This window comes from Pseudophryne corroboree, chromosome 5, assembly GCF_028390025.1.
Source record: "Pseudophryne corroboree isolate aPseCor3 chromosome 5, aPseCor3.hap2, whole genome shotgun sequence".
Lineage (NCBI taxonomy): Eukaryota > Metazoa > Chordata > Amphibia > Anura > Myobatrachidae > Pseudophryne > Pseudophryne corroboree.
Window position 1 is genome coordinate 548,001,818 of NC_086448.1, and position 13,897 is coordinate 548,015,714.

Below are 13,897 nucleotides of genomic sequence, written 5' to 3' on the forward strand. Positions count from 1 at the left end.
CCCAGCTTTTCCTGGAACACCAGCTGGCACAATCCTGGGTTATCTCCATTGCTACAGTCGGGCCTGGTAAGGACTTTCCATCTAGAAGATCATAAGAACTATCTCACACTACCAGTGCCCTGTGGCTCCTGCCATCCTGTAGTACCCAGGAACTGTATTTATTCTTTGCTGACTTTTACGTTTTCTTTTACTGCTGCTGTGTTGCGGAGTTGTCATAATAAACATCATTGACTTTTATCCAAGTTGTCGTGGTCACGCCTTCGGGCAGTTATTATTCATGTTACTTACATGTCCAGGGGTCTGATACAACCTCCCAGGTTCCGGTACATCTCAGCCCCTACAACTGAGGCTGCCTCCCGTCAGCTCAGGCCCTCAGTTGTGACAGTAAGCACTGACCTAATGAATCCAGCCGGAGACCAGGATCAAGCGGCCAGGCCGATGCAAGAACTGGCAGCCCGACTAGAACATCAGGAGGCTGCACAGGGCCACATCATCCGCTGTCTCCAGGATCTCTCTACTCGGCTGGATGGGATTCAGACAACTCTCCGTGGATCAGGCGCGTCTGGTGCGTCAACCACAGTGACTCCAGCTATAACCCCACCCACCTTACCCATTTCTGCTCCACGTCTTCATCTTCCAACGCCAGCAAAATTTGACGGATCTCCAAGATTCTGCAGGGGATTTCTCAACCAGTGTGAGATTCAGTTTGAGCTACAACCTGGCAATTTTCCCAGTGACCGTACAAAAATTGCCTACATTATTTCTCTTCTCAGTGGCTCAGCCCTTGATTGGGCATCACCGTTATGGGAGAGGTCCGACACCCTGCTATCTTCCTACACTGCCTTCGTGTCAACATTCAGGCGCATCTTCGACGAGCCAGGCCGGGTAACCTCAGCTTCATCCGAGATTCTCCGTTTACGCCAGGGGTCACGTACTGTAGGACAATATCTGATACAGTTCCAGATCCTGGCATCCGAACTGGCATGGAACGACGAGGCCCTGTATGCTGCATTCTGGCATGGCTTATCTGAGCGTATTAAAGATGAGTTAGCTACCAGAGACTTACCTTCTAAGTTAGATGAGCTAATCTCACTCTGCACGAAAGTTGATTTACGTTTCAGAGAGAGAGCAACTGAGCGTGGAAGATCATCTGCTCCAAAATCTTCTGCTCCTCCTCCTCGTCAACTGTCACCATCTAAAGATGAGCCCATGCAACTTGGCCGTTCCCGTTTAACTCCTGCTGAGCGCCGAAGACGTCTCTCCGAGTTTCTCTGTCTCTATTGTGCAGCTCCGTCTCACACCATTAATGCCTGTCCCAAACGTCCGGGAAACTCCAAATCCTAGCTCGCCAAGGAGAGGGCCGGCTAGGAGTAATGATCTCCTCTCCATCTCCTCAAGATTGTAATCTCCCAGTCTCGCTTCAAGTTGCTCAACGTTATCGGAACGTCATTGCCCTCCTTGATTCCGGAGCAGCTGGGAACTTTATTACCGAAGCCTATGTTAAACGGTGGTCCCTACCCACCGAGAGACTTCCTTCGTCCATTTCTTTAACTGCCGTGGATGGCAGCAAAATTTTTGATGCAGTTATTTCTTTAAGGACTCTACCAGTTCGTCTGAGAGTGGGAGTTCTTCATTCCGAACTTATTTCTTTTTTAGTGATTCCAAGAGCCACACATCCTGTGGTCCTGGGCCTTCCATGGCTCCGTCTTCACAATCCTACAATTGATTGGACGACTACGCAAATCCTGGCATGGGGTTCCTCCTGTGCTGAGACATGTTTGTTTAAAGTATTGCCTGTCTGTTCTTCCTCCCCCAGGTCGTCTGATGTTCCACCTCCTCCATATCAAGATTTCACGGATGTGTTCAGTAAAGCTTCTGCTGATATCCTTCCTCCTCATAGAGAATGGGACTGTCCGATTGATCTCGTTCCAGGGAAGGTTCCACCTCGAGGCCGAACTTATCCGTTGTCTCTGCCTGAGACGCATTCTATGGAGGAATATATTAAAGAGAACCTAGCAAAGGGGTTCATTCGACCTTCTTCTTCTCCAGCCGGCGCAGGTTTCTTTTTTGTAAAAAAGAAAGATGGTGGTCTGCGGCCGTGCATCGACTACAGAGGTTTGAACGACATTACCATCAAGAACCGTTATCCTTTACCCCTGATTACTGAGCTCTTTGACAGAGTTAGCGGAGCTACCATCTTTACAAAGCTGGACTTGCGAGGTGCATACAATCTCATCCGGATCCGTGAGGGTGACGAGTGGAAGACCGCCTTTAACACCCGTGACGGACATTATGAGTACCTCGTCATGCCCTTCGGATTGAGCAATGCTCCAGCTGTCTTCCAGCATTTTGTCAATGAGATCTTCAGAGACATTCTATACCGTCATGTCGTGGTCTATCTAGACGATATCCTCATTTTTGCCAACGATTTAGAGGAACATCGTTTTTGGGTTAAAGAGGTTCTGTCCCGTCTCCGTGTCAATCATCTCTATTGCAAATTAGAAAAATGCGTCTTTGAAGTCAAGTCCATTCCGTTTCTAGGGTACATTGTGTCCGGTTCCAGACTAGAGATGGATCCTGAGAAACTACAAGCAATCCAAAATTGGCCGGTACCCTTAACCCTCAAAGGGGTCCAGAGGTTCTTAGGGTTCGCCAACTATTACCGAAAGTTTATACGAGACTTTTCCACCATTGTGGCGCCTATTACTGCTTTCACTAAGAAGGGTGCTAACCCGTCCAAGTGGTCTGAAGAAGCCATGCAAGCATTTCATCTTTTAAAACAAAGGTTCATCTCTGCGCCTGTTCTGAAACAGCCTGACATCGACTCTCCTTTCATCTTAGAGGTGGATGCCTCCTCCGTTGGAGTAGGAGCGGTGTTATCTCAGAGGGCTAAAGATGGCCATTTACACCCTTGCAGTTTCTTCTCCCGGAAGTTCTCCCCAGCTGAGCGCAACTATGCCATTGGCGACCAGGAGTTGCTAGCCATCAAGCTCGCTCTAGAAGAGTGGAGGTATCTGTTGGAGGGAGCTTCTCATTTAATCACCATACTTACAGACCACAAGAACCTTTTATACCTGAAGGGCGCACAATGTCTCAACCCTCGTCAGGCCAGATGGGCACTTTTCTTTTCCAGGTTCGACTTTAAACTCCAGTTCTGTCCGGGCTCTCAGAATCGCAAGGCCGATGCCCTTTCCCGCTCATGGGAGCAAGAAAATGAGTCAGAGTCTTCAGACAAGCATCCTATTATAAATCCGTTGGCATTCTCCACGGTAGGGATGGACTCTACGCCCCCATCAGGGAAAAGTTTTGTGAAGCCGATGCTAAGGAAGAAGCTCATGCATTGGGCCCATGCTTCCCGTTTTGCCGGACATACAGGTGTCCAAAAAACCCTGGAGTTTATCTCTAGGTCCTATTGGTGGCCAACTCTGAAAAAGGACGTCTTGGAGTTTATTGCATCTTGCCCAAAGTGTGCCCAACATAAAGTATCCCGCCAGTCGCCTGCGGGGCAACTGGTTCCACTATCCGTTCCCCGTCGACCATGGACCCACTTGTCGATGGATTTCATTACAGACTTACCCATGTGCAACAAGTTCAATACCATCTGGGTGGTAGTTGACCGGTTCACCAAGATGGCACACTTCATTCCTCTCACCGGTCTTCCGTCAGCTTCCAAGTTGGCTCAAGTATTCATACAAGAGATCTTCCGACTCCACGGTCTTCCTGAAGAAATGATCTCAGATCGAGGAGTTCAATTCACAGCCAAATTCTGGCGAAGTTTATGTCAAGTCCTCCAAGTCAAGCTAAAGTTTTCCACGGCTTACCATCCTCAGACCAATGGTCAAACCGAGAGGGTGAATCAGGACTTGGAGGCCTTCCTCCGCATCTATGTGTCCTCCTCTCAAGATGACTGGGTTCAATTACTTCCCTGGGCCGAGTTCTGTCATAACAACCAGTATCATTCTTCATCTGCTTCAACACCATTCTTCACTAACTTTGGATTCCACCCTAAAGTCCCTGAGTTCCAACCACTTCCAGCAACTTCTGTTCCCGCAGTGGATATCACCTTGCATCAGTTTGCCAATATCTGGAAGAGCGTACGATCAGCTCTGCTCAAGGCATCGTTCAGGTACAAGAAGTTTGCGGATAAGAAGCGTCGAGCAGTTCCTGCTCTCAAGGTGGGTGATCGGGTATGGTTATCCACGAAGAATTTGAGGTTAAGAGTTCCCAGTATGAAGTTTGCACCTCGCTATATCGGTCCTTTCAAGATTGAACAAGTCATCAATCCTGTTGCTTACAGACTCCAGTTGCCTCCCTTCTTAAAAATACCCAGGACATTCCATGTTTCCCTGTTGAAACCGCTGATCTTGAATCGGTTTCATTCCTCACTTCCTCCAACTCCGAAAGTCCAAACTCAACGAGGCGTTGAGTATGAAGTGGCCAAGATCCTGGACTCACGTCACCGTTACGGTCAACTACAATATCTTATTGACTGGAAGGGTTATGGCCCTGAGAAACGTTCATGGACCAATGCTTCTGATGTCCATGCTCCTGCCTTGGTCCGGAGATTCCATTCCAAGTTTCCTCAAAAGCCAAAGAAGTGTCCTGGGGCCACTCCTAAAGGGGGGGGGGTGCTGTCACGATCCGGGTATCTGGACGCCATTTCTTACCCATCAGATGCCTCCTAAGGCTGGCTCAGCGCTCCAGGACCGGATCCCATCTGTTATCCTGATGTGTACATTCCTGTATCCTCTCCTGTCACTCTGGGACGCTGTCACAGTAAACGCCATATTACACCTGGCATGGCGTCTCCCGCGGCCTCCGCCGCCGTCCCTGAACTTCTGCATGCAGAGTGTCTGAGTGGCGATTACGTCAGCCGCGGCCTCCGCTGTGTCCGCGTGGTTGGATGTGCATCTGTCAGCCTGGCGCCTCCTGTCTCCGGTGGCCGGCGCCGCCATTACTGTTTTCATTACCACATGGATTACAAACCAAACTTCCCTCCAAGTGTCTGCATGGGCGCAGCCATCTTGGATTCTGTCAGCTGATCATTTCCACCAATCTGTTCTCAGTATTGATAATCTGCATAATTGCCTAGCCAATCCCTTCCTTGCTGCAGGTATAAATACACTGTGCCTGAGCAAGGAAGGCGTCAGTGCTTTGGTTGTCAAACCTAGTTCCTGTTTGTCTCTCTCCTGTGATTGTCTTCCAGGTTCCAGCTCCTGTCTCAAGACTTCCACCATAGAGACCCGCACCAGCATTCCACCTGCGGTGTAGCCTGACTCTCCAATCCATTGTGGATTCATCTGTTTCCAGCTACAACATTACCTGCTTCCAGCTCAGCTTCCAGCAGAGTACAGCTTCCCTTAAAGGGCCGGTGTCCTTTCTACACTTTACCACTCTCCACCGGTATTATTATTTCTCCGCTCTCAAGTTCTACATTTCAGTTCATATTTCATCGCTCCCAAGTTCATTTATTATTTAACTGGTTCCAGCCAGTATCCACTCCGTGCTAACAGTCTGGTTCCAGCCAGTATCCACAGCAGCTGTTTTATCTTCAGCAACCCAGCTTTTCCTGGAACACCAGCTGGCACAATCCTGGGTTATCTCCATTGCTACAGTCGGGCCTGGTAAGGACTTTCCATCTAGAAGATCATAAGAACTATCTCACACTACCAGTGCCCTGTGGCTCCTGCCATCCTGTAGTACCCAGGAACTGTATTTATTCTTTGCTGACTTTTACGTTTTCTTTTACTGCTGCTGTGTTGCGGAGTTGTCATAATAAACATCATTGACTTTTATCCAAGTTGTCGTGGTCACGCCTTCGGGCAGTTATTATTCATGTTACTTACATGTCCAGGGGTCTGATACAACCTCCCAGGTTCCGGTACATCTCAGCCCCTACAACTGAGGCTGCCTCCCGTCAGCTCAGGCCCTCAGTTGTGACAGGACAGGGGGAGGAGGGAGCGTCTGAGCCTCCTGAGGGCGCTCAACACTGCCTGGCATTGAAAAACAAGGGGGCTTTCTAATCCCAATTTTAGGCCTAAATCCTGGGATCCACCCTACACATGGTCTCTAATGGCTGGCCAAGCCTCGGAACAAAGCATTGCAGACTGGTATACGTGGAACACCAAATATAAACAACTTCTAAAAGCAAAATTTCTAGTTATAGTTTTACTGTATTAGTAGAGCATGCTGAAAGTTAAAGAGAGTTCAACTCATTGAGGTACATTTATGAAAACGGGTGCAAAGTAAATGGAAGTGTTACCCTTAATTTACAATCAGATTCTGCTGTAGCACAGTTTTGAACATTCATAAAAATGTATACAATCCTTAGATTGATTTATTTTTTGCTGGGGCCAACACTTTGTTCCTTTGCGTAGTCTTTCATAAATATTCCCCATTGAGTTTAAAGTGACTAGCTTGACTGTTTAACTTTTCACATTGCAATAACGTGATTTTTTACAATTCTTCTTTTTCAGAGTCCTTGTCAGTGCAGATGCAAATGCTTGTATCAAGCAGTGTCCTGCGTGTCATATTTACATTGAGAGGAATGAAGGTTGTGCACAAATGATGTGCAAAAACTGCAAGCACACTTTTTGCTGGTACTGTTTACAAAACCTTGATGTGAGTGTTTGACCTCATCCAGAGCCTTTGCTTTATAACATTCTCTATGTTTAGTTGTGGTGATTTTAAATACTTAAATGTGCAATACAGTATACAGGGCTCAACTCAATCTTTTAATATTGGACGCAATCTTCGTTTTTTAGCATTTATTGTACTGGACATGTACACCAAAAAATGCGTATTCCTGTGTTCATATTAAAGTTTGTACCTATCTCTGACGCATGCCTTCTCGCATCTGGAGAGGCGGAATGGTGAGGGGAAGGAGCTTGTAAGAGTGGCCAAGTACAGCAAAGGCATGTTCATATAATTTCTTTATAGTTATATTTTGAGTCATCCGCATATACTCCTGCCATGAGGTGTATCTATTCTGGGTGCTCTACTCCTAGAGCAAAGATCCATGTTGTTATGCAGATTGGAGATTGGATTGTACAGCTAGCTGTGCTTTGGGCGCAAATTTGTCCAACTCTAAATGAGTCTCAATAAGTACTGTACCCTTTATTTCTCTAACGTCCTAGTGGATGCTGGGGACTCCGTAAGGACCATGGAGATAGACGGGCTCCGCAGGAGACATGGGCACTTTAAGAAATAATTTAGGTTCTGGTGTGCACTGGCTCCTCCCTCTATGCCCCTCCTCCAGACCTCAGTTTGATACTGTGCCCAGACGAGCTGGGTGCTTTTTAGTGAGCTCTCCTGAGTTCGCTGAGAGAAAGTATTTTGTTAGGTTTTTTATTTTCAGGGAGCTCTGCTGGCAACAGACTCCCTGCATCGTGGGACAGAGGGGAGAGAAGCAGCCCTACTCTCTGAAGCTAGGTCCTGCTTCTTAGGCTACTGGACACCATTAGCTCCAGAGGGATCGTACGCAGGATCTCACCCTCGCCGTCCGATCCCAGAGCCGCGCTGCCGTCCCCCTCGCAGAGCCGGAAGACAGAAGCCGGGTGAGTATGAGAAGCAATAAGACTTCAAATCGGCGGCAGAAGACTCCGTTCTTCACTGAGGTAATGCACAGCACTGCAGCTGTGCGACATTGCTCCCACACACCTCACATACTCCGGTCACTGTAAGGGTGCTGGGCGCAGGGGGGGGGGGGCGCCCTAGGCAGCATTTCGAACCTATTTTTGGCAAAAGTAAACATATATACAGTTGGGCACTGTATATATATATATATATGAGCCCCCGCCAAGAAAATGCATATTTAAGCGGGACAGAAGCCCGCGGTCGAGGGGGCGGGGCTTCTTCCTCAGCACTCACCAGCGCCATTTTTTTCTCCACAGCTCCGCTGAGAGGAAGCTCCCGCCGACGGCGCCGACACCTGATTGGATGGATATGTGGAAGGTTTTAAATGATAATGTTAATTCCTTACATAAAAGGTTAGAAAAAGCTGAAGCCTCAGGACAGTCAGGGTCCCAACCCATGCCTGACCCTATGTCGCAGAGGCCGACAGGGTCTCAGAAGCGCCCACTATCCCAAATTGTTGACACGGATACCAACATGGATTCTGACTCCAGTGTCGATTACGATGATGCAAAATTACAGCCAAAATTGGCTAAATCCATCCGTTATATGATTATAGCAATTAAGGATGTGTTGCACATCACAGAGGAAACCCCAGTCCCTGACAGGAGGGTACATATGTATGGGGAAAAGAAGCCACAGGTAACCTTTCCCCCCTCACACGAGCTAAATGAGTTATGTGAAAAGGCTTGGGAATCTCCAGATAAAAAACTGCAGATTTCCAAAAGGATTCTTATGGCGTATCCTTTCCCACCAACGGACAGGCTACGCTGGGAATCCTCCCCTAGGGTGGACAAAGCTTTAACACGCTTATCCAAGAAGGTAGCCCTGCCGTCACAGGATACGGCTACCCTCAAAGATGCTGCGGATAGAAAACAGGAGGGTACCCTGAAGTCCATTTATACATATTCAGATACCTTACTGAGGCCGGCGATCGTGTCGGCCTGGGTGTGTAGTGCTGTAGCAGCGTGGACGGACACCCTGTCTGAGGAACTTGATACCTTAGACAAGGATACTATATTATTGACCCTGGGGCATATTAAAGACGCTGTCCTATATATGAGAGATGCTCAAAGAGACATTAGTCTACTGGGTTCTAGAATAAATGCTATGTCGATTTCTGCCAGAAGGGTCCTGTGGACTCGGCAATGGACAGGTGATGCCGACTCAAAAAGGCATATGGAGGTTTTACCTTACAAGGGTGAGGAATTGTTTGGGGAGGGTCTCTCGGACTTGGTCTCCACAGCTACTGCTGGAAAGTCAAATTTTTTGCCAATATGTTTCCTCACAGCCTAAGAGAGCACTGTATTATCAAATGCAGTCCTTTCGATCACAGAAAAACAAGAAAGTCCGAGGTGCGTCCTTTCTTGCCAGAGGCAGGGGCAGAGGAAAGAAGCTGCACAACACAGCTAGTTCCCAGGAACAGAAGTCCTCCCCGGCCTCTACAAAATCCACCGCATGACGCTGGGGCTCCACAAGCGGAGCTAGGCCCGGTGGGGGCACGTCTTCGAAATTTCAGCCACAAGTGGGTTCACTCCCAGTTGGATCCCTGGGCAATAGATATTGTGTCTCAGGGATACAAGCTGGAATTCGAGGAGATGCCCCCGCACCGATACCTCAAATCGGCCCTGCCAGCTTCCCCCCACGAGAAGGAAATAGTGTTAACGGCAATTCACAAATTGTATCTTCAACAGGTGGTGGTCAGGGTTCCCCTCCTTTAACAAGGAAGGGGTTATTATTCGACCATGTTTGTAGTCCCGAAACCGGACGGTTCGGTCAGACCCATATTGAATTTAAAATCCCTGAACATATACCTGAAAAGGTTCAAGTTCAAGATGGAATAGCTGAGAGCGGCCATTGCAAGCCTGGAAGGGGGGGACTTTATGGTGTCTCTGGACATAAAGGATGCATACCTTCATGTCCCCATTTATCCACCTCATCAGGCGTACCTCAGATTTGTGGTACAGGATTGTCATTACCAATTTCAGACGTTGCCGTTTGGTCTCGCCATGGCACCGAGAATATTTACCATGGTAATGGCGGAGATGATGGTACTCCTGTGGAAGCAAGGAGTCACAATTATCCCATACTTGGACGATCTCCTCATAAAAGCGAGATCAAGAGAGCAGTTGCTGATTAGCGTAGCACTTTCTCTGGAAGTGTTACAGCAACACGGCTGGATTATAAATATTCCAAAGTCGCAGTTGGTTCCTACGACTCGTCTGCCTTTCCTGGGCATGATTCTAGACACAGACCAGAAAAGGGTTTATCTCCCGATGGAGAAAGCTCAGGAACTCATGACACTGGTCAGGAACCTATTAAAACCAAAACAGGTGTCAGTGCATCACTGCACTCGTGTCCTGGGAAAGATGGTGGCATCATACGAGGCCATTCCCTTCGGCAGGTTCCATGCGAGGACTTTTCAATGGGACTTACTGGACAAGTGGTCCGGATCACATCTTCAGATGCATCGGTTAATCACCCTATCCCCCAGGGCCAGGGTCTCACTCCTGTGGTGGCTGCAGAGTGCTCACCTTCTCGAGGGCCGCAGATTCGGCATTCAGGACTGGGTCCTGGTGACCACGGACGCAAGCCTCCGAGGTTGGGGTGCAGTCACACAGGGAAGAAATTTCCAAGGTCTGTGGTCAAGTCAAGAGACTTGCCTTCACATCAACATCCTGGAACTAAGGGCCATATACAACGCCCTACGTCAAGCGGAGACCCTGCTTCGCGACCAACCGGTTCTGATTCAGTCAGACAACATCACCGCAGTGGCTCATGTAAACCACCAAGGCGGCACAAGGAGCAGAGTGGCGATGGCGGAAGCCACCAGAATTCTTCGCTGGGCGGAGAATCACGTAAGCGCACTGTCAGCAGTGTTCATCCCGTGAGTGGACAACTGGGAAGCAGACTTCCTCAGCAGACACGACCTCCACCCGGGAGAGTGGGGACTTCATCAGGAAGTCTTCGCGCAGATTACAAGTCGGTGGGAACTGCCACAGGTGGACATGATGGCATCCCGCCTCAACAAAAAGCTACAGAGGTATTGCGCCAGGTCAAGAGACCCTCAGGCGATAGCTGTAGACGCCCTGGTGACACCGTGGGTGTTCCAGTCGGTCTATGTATTTCCTCCTCTTCCTCTCATACCCAAGGTGCTGAGGATACTAAGAAAAAGAGGAGTGAGAACAATACTCATTGTTCCAGATTGGCCAAGAAGGACTTGGTATCCAGATCTACAAGAAATGCTCACAGAGGACCCGTGGCCTCTTCCCCTAAGACAGGACTTGTTGCAACAGGGGCCCTGTCTGTTCCAAGACTTACCGCGGCTGCGTTTGACGGCACGGCGGTTGAACGCCGGATCCTAGCAGAGAAAGGCATTCCGGATGAGGTCATTCCTACGCTGATAAAGGTAGGAAGGACGTGACAGCTCAACATTATCACCGTATATGGCAAAAATATGTTGCTTGGTGTGAGGCCAGGAATGCTCCTACGGAGGAATTCCAGCTGGGCCGTTTCCTTCACTTCCTACAGTCCGGAGTGAATTTGGGCCTAAAATTGGGTTCCATTAAGGTCCAGATTTCGGCCCTATCCATTTTCTTTCAAAAAGAGTTTGCTTCTCTACCTGAAGTTCAGACGTTTGTAAATGGAGCGCTGCATATTCAGCCCCCTTTTGTGCCTCCAGTGGCACCTTGGGATCTTAACGTGGTGCTGAGTTTCCTGAAATCCCACTGGTTTGAACCACTCAAAACGGTGGAGTTGAAATATCTCACGTGGAAGGTGGTCATGCTATTAGCCTTGGCTTCGGCTAGGCGTGTGTCAGAGTTAGCTGCTTTGTCACATAAAAGCCCCTATCTGGTTTTCCATGCGGATAGAGCAGAATTGCGGACCCGTCCACAATTTCTGCCGAAAGTGGTTTCATCCTTTCATATAAACCAACCTATTGTGGTGCCTGTGGCTACTACTGACTTGGAGGATTCCGAGTTACTTGATGTGGTCAGGGCTTTGAAGGTTTATGTAGCCAGAACGGCTAGGGTCAGGAAAACAGAGTCTTTGTTTATCCTGTATGCTTCCAACAAGCTTGGTGCTCCTGCTTCAAAGCAAACTATTGCTCGCTGGATCTGTAACACGATTCAGCAGGCTCATTCTGCGGCTGGATTGCCGCTGCCAAAATCAGTTAAGGCCCATTCCACTAGGAAGGTGGGCTCTTCTTGGGCGGCTGCCCGAGGGGTCTCGGCATTACAGCTTTGCCGAGCGGCTACTTGGTCAGGTTCAAACACTTTTGCAAAGTTCTACAAGTTTGATACCCTGGCTGAGGAGGACCTTGTGTTTGCTCAATCGGTGCTGCAGAGTCATCCGCACTCTCCCGCCTGTTTGGGAGCTTTGGTATAATCCCCATGGTCCTTACGGAGTCCCCAGCATCCACTAGGACGTTAGAGAAAATAAGATTTTACTTACCGGTAAATCTATTTCTCGTAGTCCGTAGTGGATGCTGGGCGCCCGTCCCAAGTGCGGAATTCTTCTGCAATACTTGTATATAGTTATTGCTTCAATAAGGGTTACGTTATGGTTGCATCAGGGTTGATCTGATGCTCTGTTGTTTATCATACTGTTAACTGGTTGTTTTCACTTGTTATACGGTGTGATTGGTGTGGCTGGTATGAATCTTGCCCTGGATTACCAAAATCCTTTCCTTGTACTGTCAGCTCTTCTGGGCACAGTTTCTCTAACTGAGGTCTGGAGGAGAGGCATAGAGGGAGGAGCCAGTGCACACTAGAACCTAAATTCTTTCTTAAAGTGCCCATGTCTCCTGCGGAGCCCGTCTATCCCCATGGTCCTTACGGAGTCCACAGCATCCACTACGGACTACGAGAAATAGATTTACTGGTAAGTAAAATCTTATTTTTTATATACTGTATAGTAGTATGATACACTTAGTTCAAACATTTTTATTGAAAATGTTCAACATTAGCATATGAGAATAGCACAAAGTACCATAAAATCAGAGAGGTAGGGTACAGAAGTATTCACCATAACAAAAGAGAGAATGGAACATATTATATGTTTTTAGACAACAATATCACAACTTAATAAAATGAGCAAATAGATATATAAGGGGGGAAACAAACAATGACAAGACAGGAGTGGGGAGGGGAAAACACTAAGGAGAGATATGAAGCATAACCTCCAAATGTACTATCAATGATCGCATCAAATAATTTAAGGAGGATGAGAAATTATCAGGTAGAGGCTGTGGACCACGTAAGCAATAGAAGCAACAAATATCAGGAAATCTTAAACTAAGATAACCCGACCTGATTATATAGGAAAACATCAAGCTGAAGCTAACATAAATATCACAGTGCATACACATTTCCATAAACATAGATCTACCATGGACGGATAAACCTGACTGGATTCATATAAGAGCCACAAGGTAGACATGCTGTATTATGTAGAAGTAGGAGAAAAATAGAAGTATACATAGACAGTAGGTGGTCAGACAAACTAAGAGATTAGTACATTGGATCGTTATGAAGAATTTAACGAGGCCATAAATCTACCCCATTTTGCAACAAATTTACTGTATGATGAGGATGAATCAAGAGTTAGGGTACGTTTGTCAAAGAGAAATAATTGAAGTAGTCTGTCATTTAGTTCACACAAGGATCAATATAAGTTTCTTTTACAATGTTAAAATAATAGTAAGTAAGGGGAGAATGGTACTTCCATGGTGTGGGAACTTCCAGTTGGAAAAGTTCAGGCAAAGACATGCCAAAGGGTCGGGGGATACTGATATGGAGAGGAGCCTATTAATGAAAACAATAACCTTGCGCCAAAATCTTAGAATCTGTGAACATGACCAAAAACAGTGAAAAAACTTTGCATTCATCATTTTGCATTTACAACAATCACCAGTCTCGGCATATGCTTTCTTTGAGCAGGGGCAATATAGAGTCTGTGTAACGACTTAAAATGAACCTCTTGGAGGTATACCGATTGAAGAATCCGCATGGTAGAGGAGTAATGGGAAAACAACATTTGGGGATCCGTGATATCTGGGATATCTGAGTTCTAAGAAGGAGTTAATGTGGCGTAAGGAGAGCTCTCCACTGACTGAAGCAATTTGGTGTACAGATAGGATGTTTTATAAGCTCTGGAGTATAAAGACATAATAAGCGGAGTCAAAGGATCTGGTACTGGAGGTGAGACTATAGACGACTTGATAATATCAGTATAGTGGCGAGCTTGTAGGTACATAAAGAAA

At 47.4% G+C, this 13,897-nt stretch overlaps 1 protein-coding gene and 1 long non-coding RNA gene across 4 annotated transcripts in view; one reads left to right on the plus strand and one right to left on the minus strand.

Annotated features, from left to right (window-relative positions):
- RNF144B (ring finger protein 144B) overlaps nt 1-13,897 on the plus strand; it is a 133,637-nt gene that overhangs the window by 102,535 nt on the left and 17,205 nt on the right. For all 3 annotated transcript variants that reach the window (XM_063923236.1, XM_063923233.1, XM_063923237.1), the window contains one exon: nt 6,477-6,621. In XM_063923236.1, coding sequence (XP_063779306.1) covers nt 6,477-6,621 — 145 coding nt within the window. The remainder of the gene's footprint in view (nt 1-6,476; nt 6,622-13,897) is intronic.
- LOC134928024 (uncharacterized) overlaps nt 1-13,897 on the minus strand; it is a 115,444-nt gene that overhangs the window by 36,875 nt on the left and 64,672 nt on the right. The gene's annotated exons all lie outside the window — the stretch shown is intronic.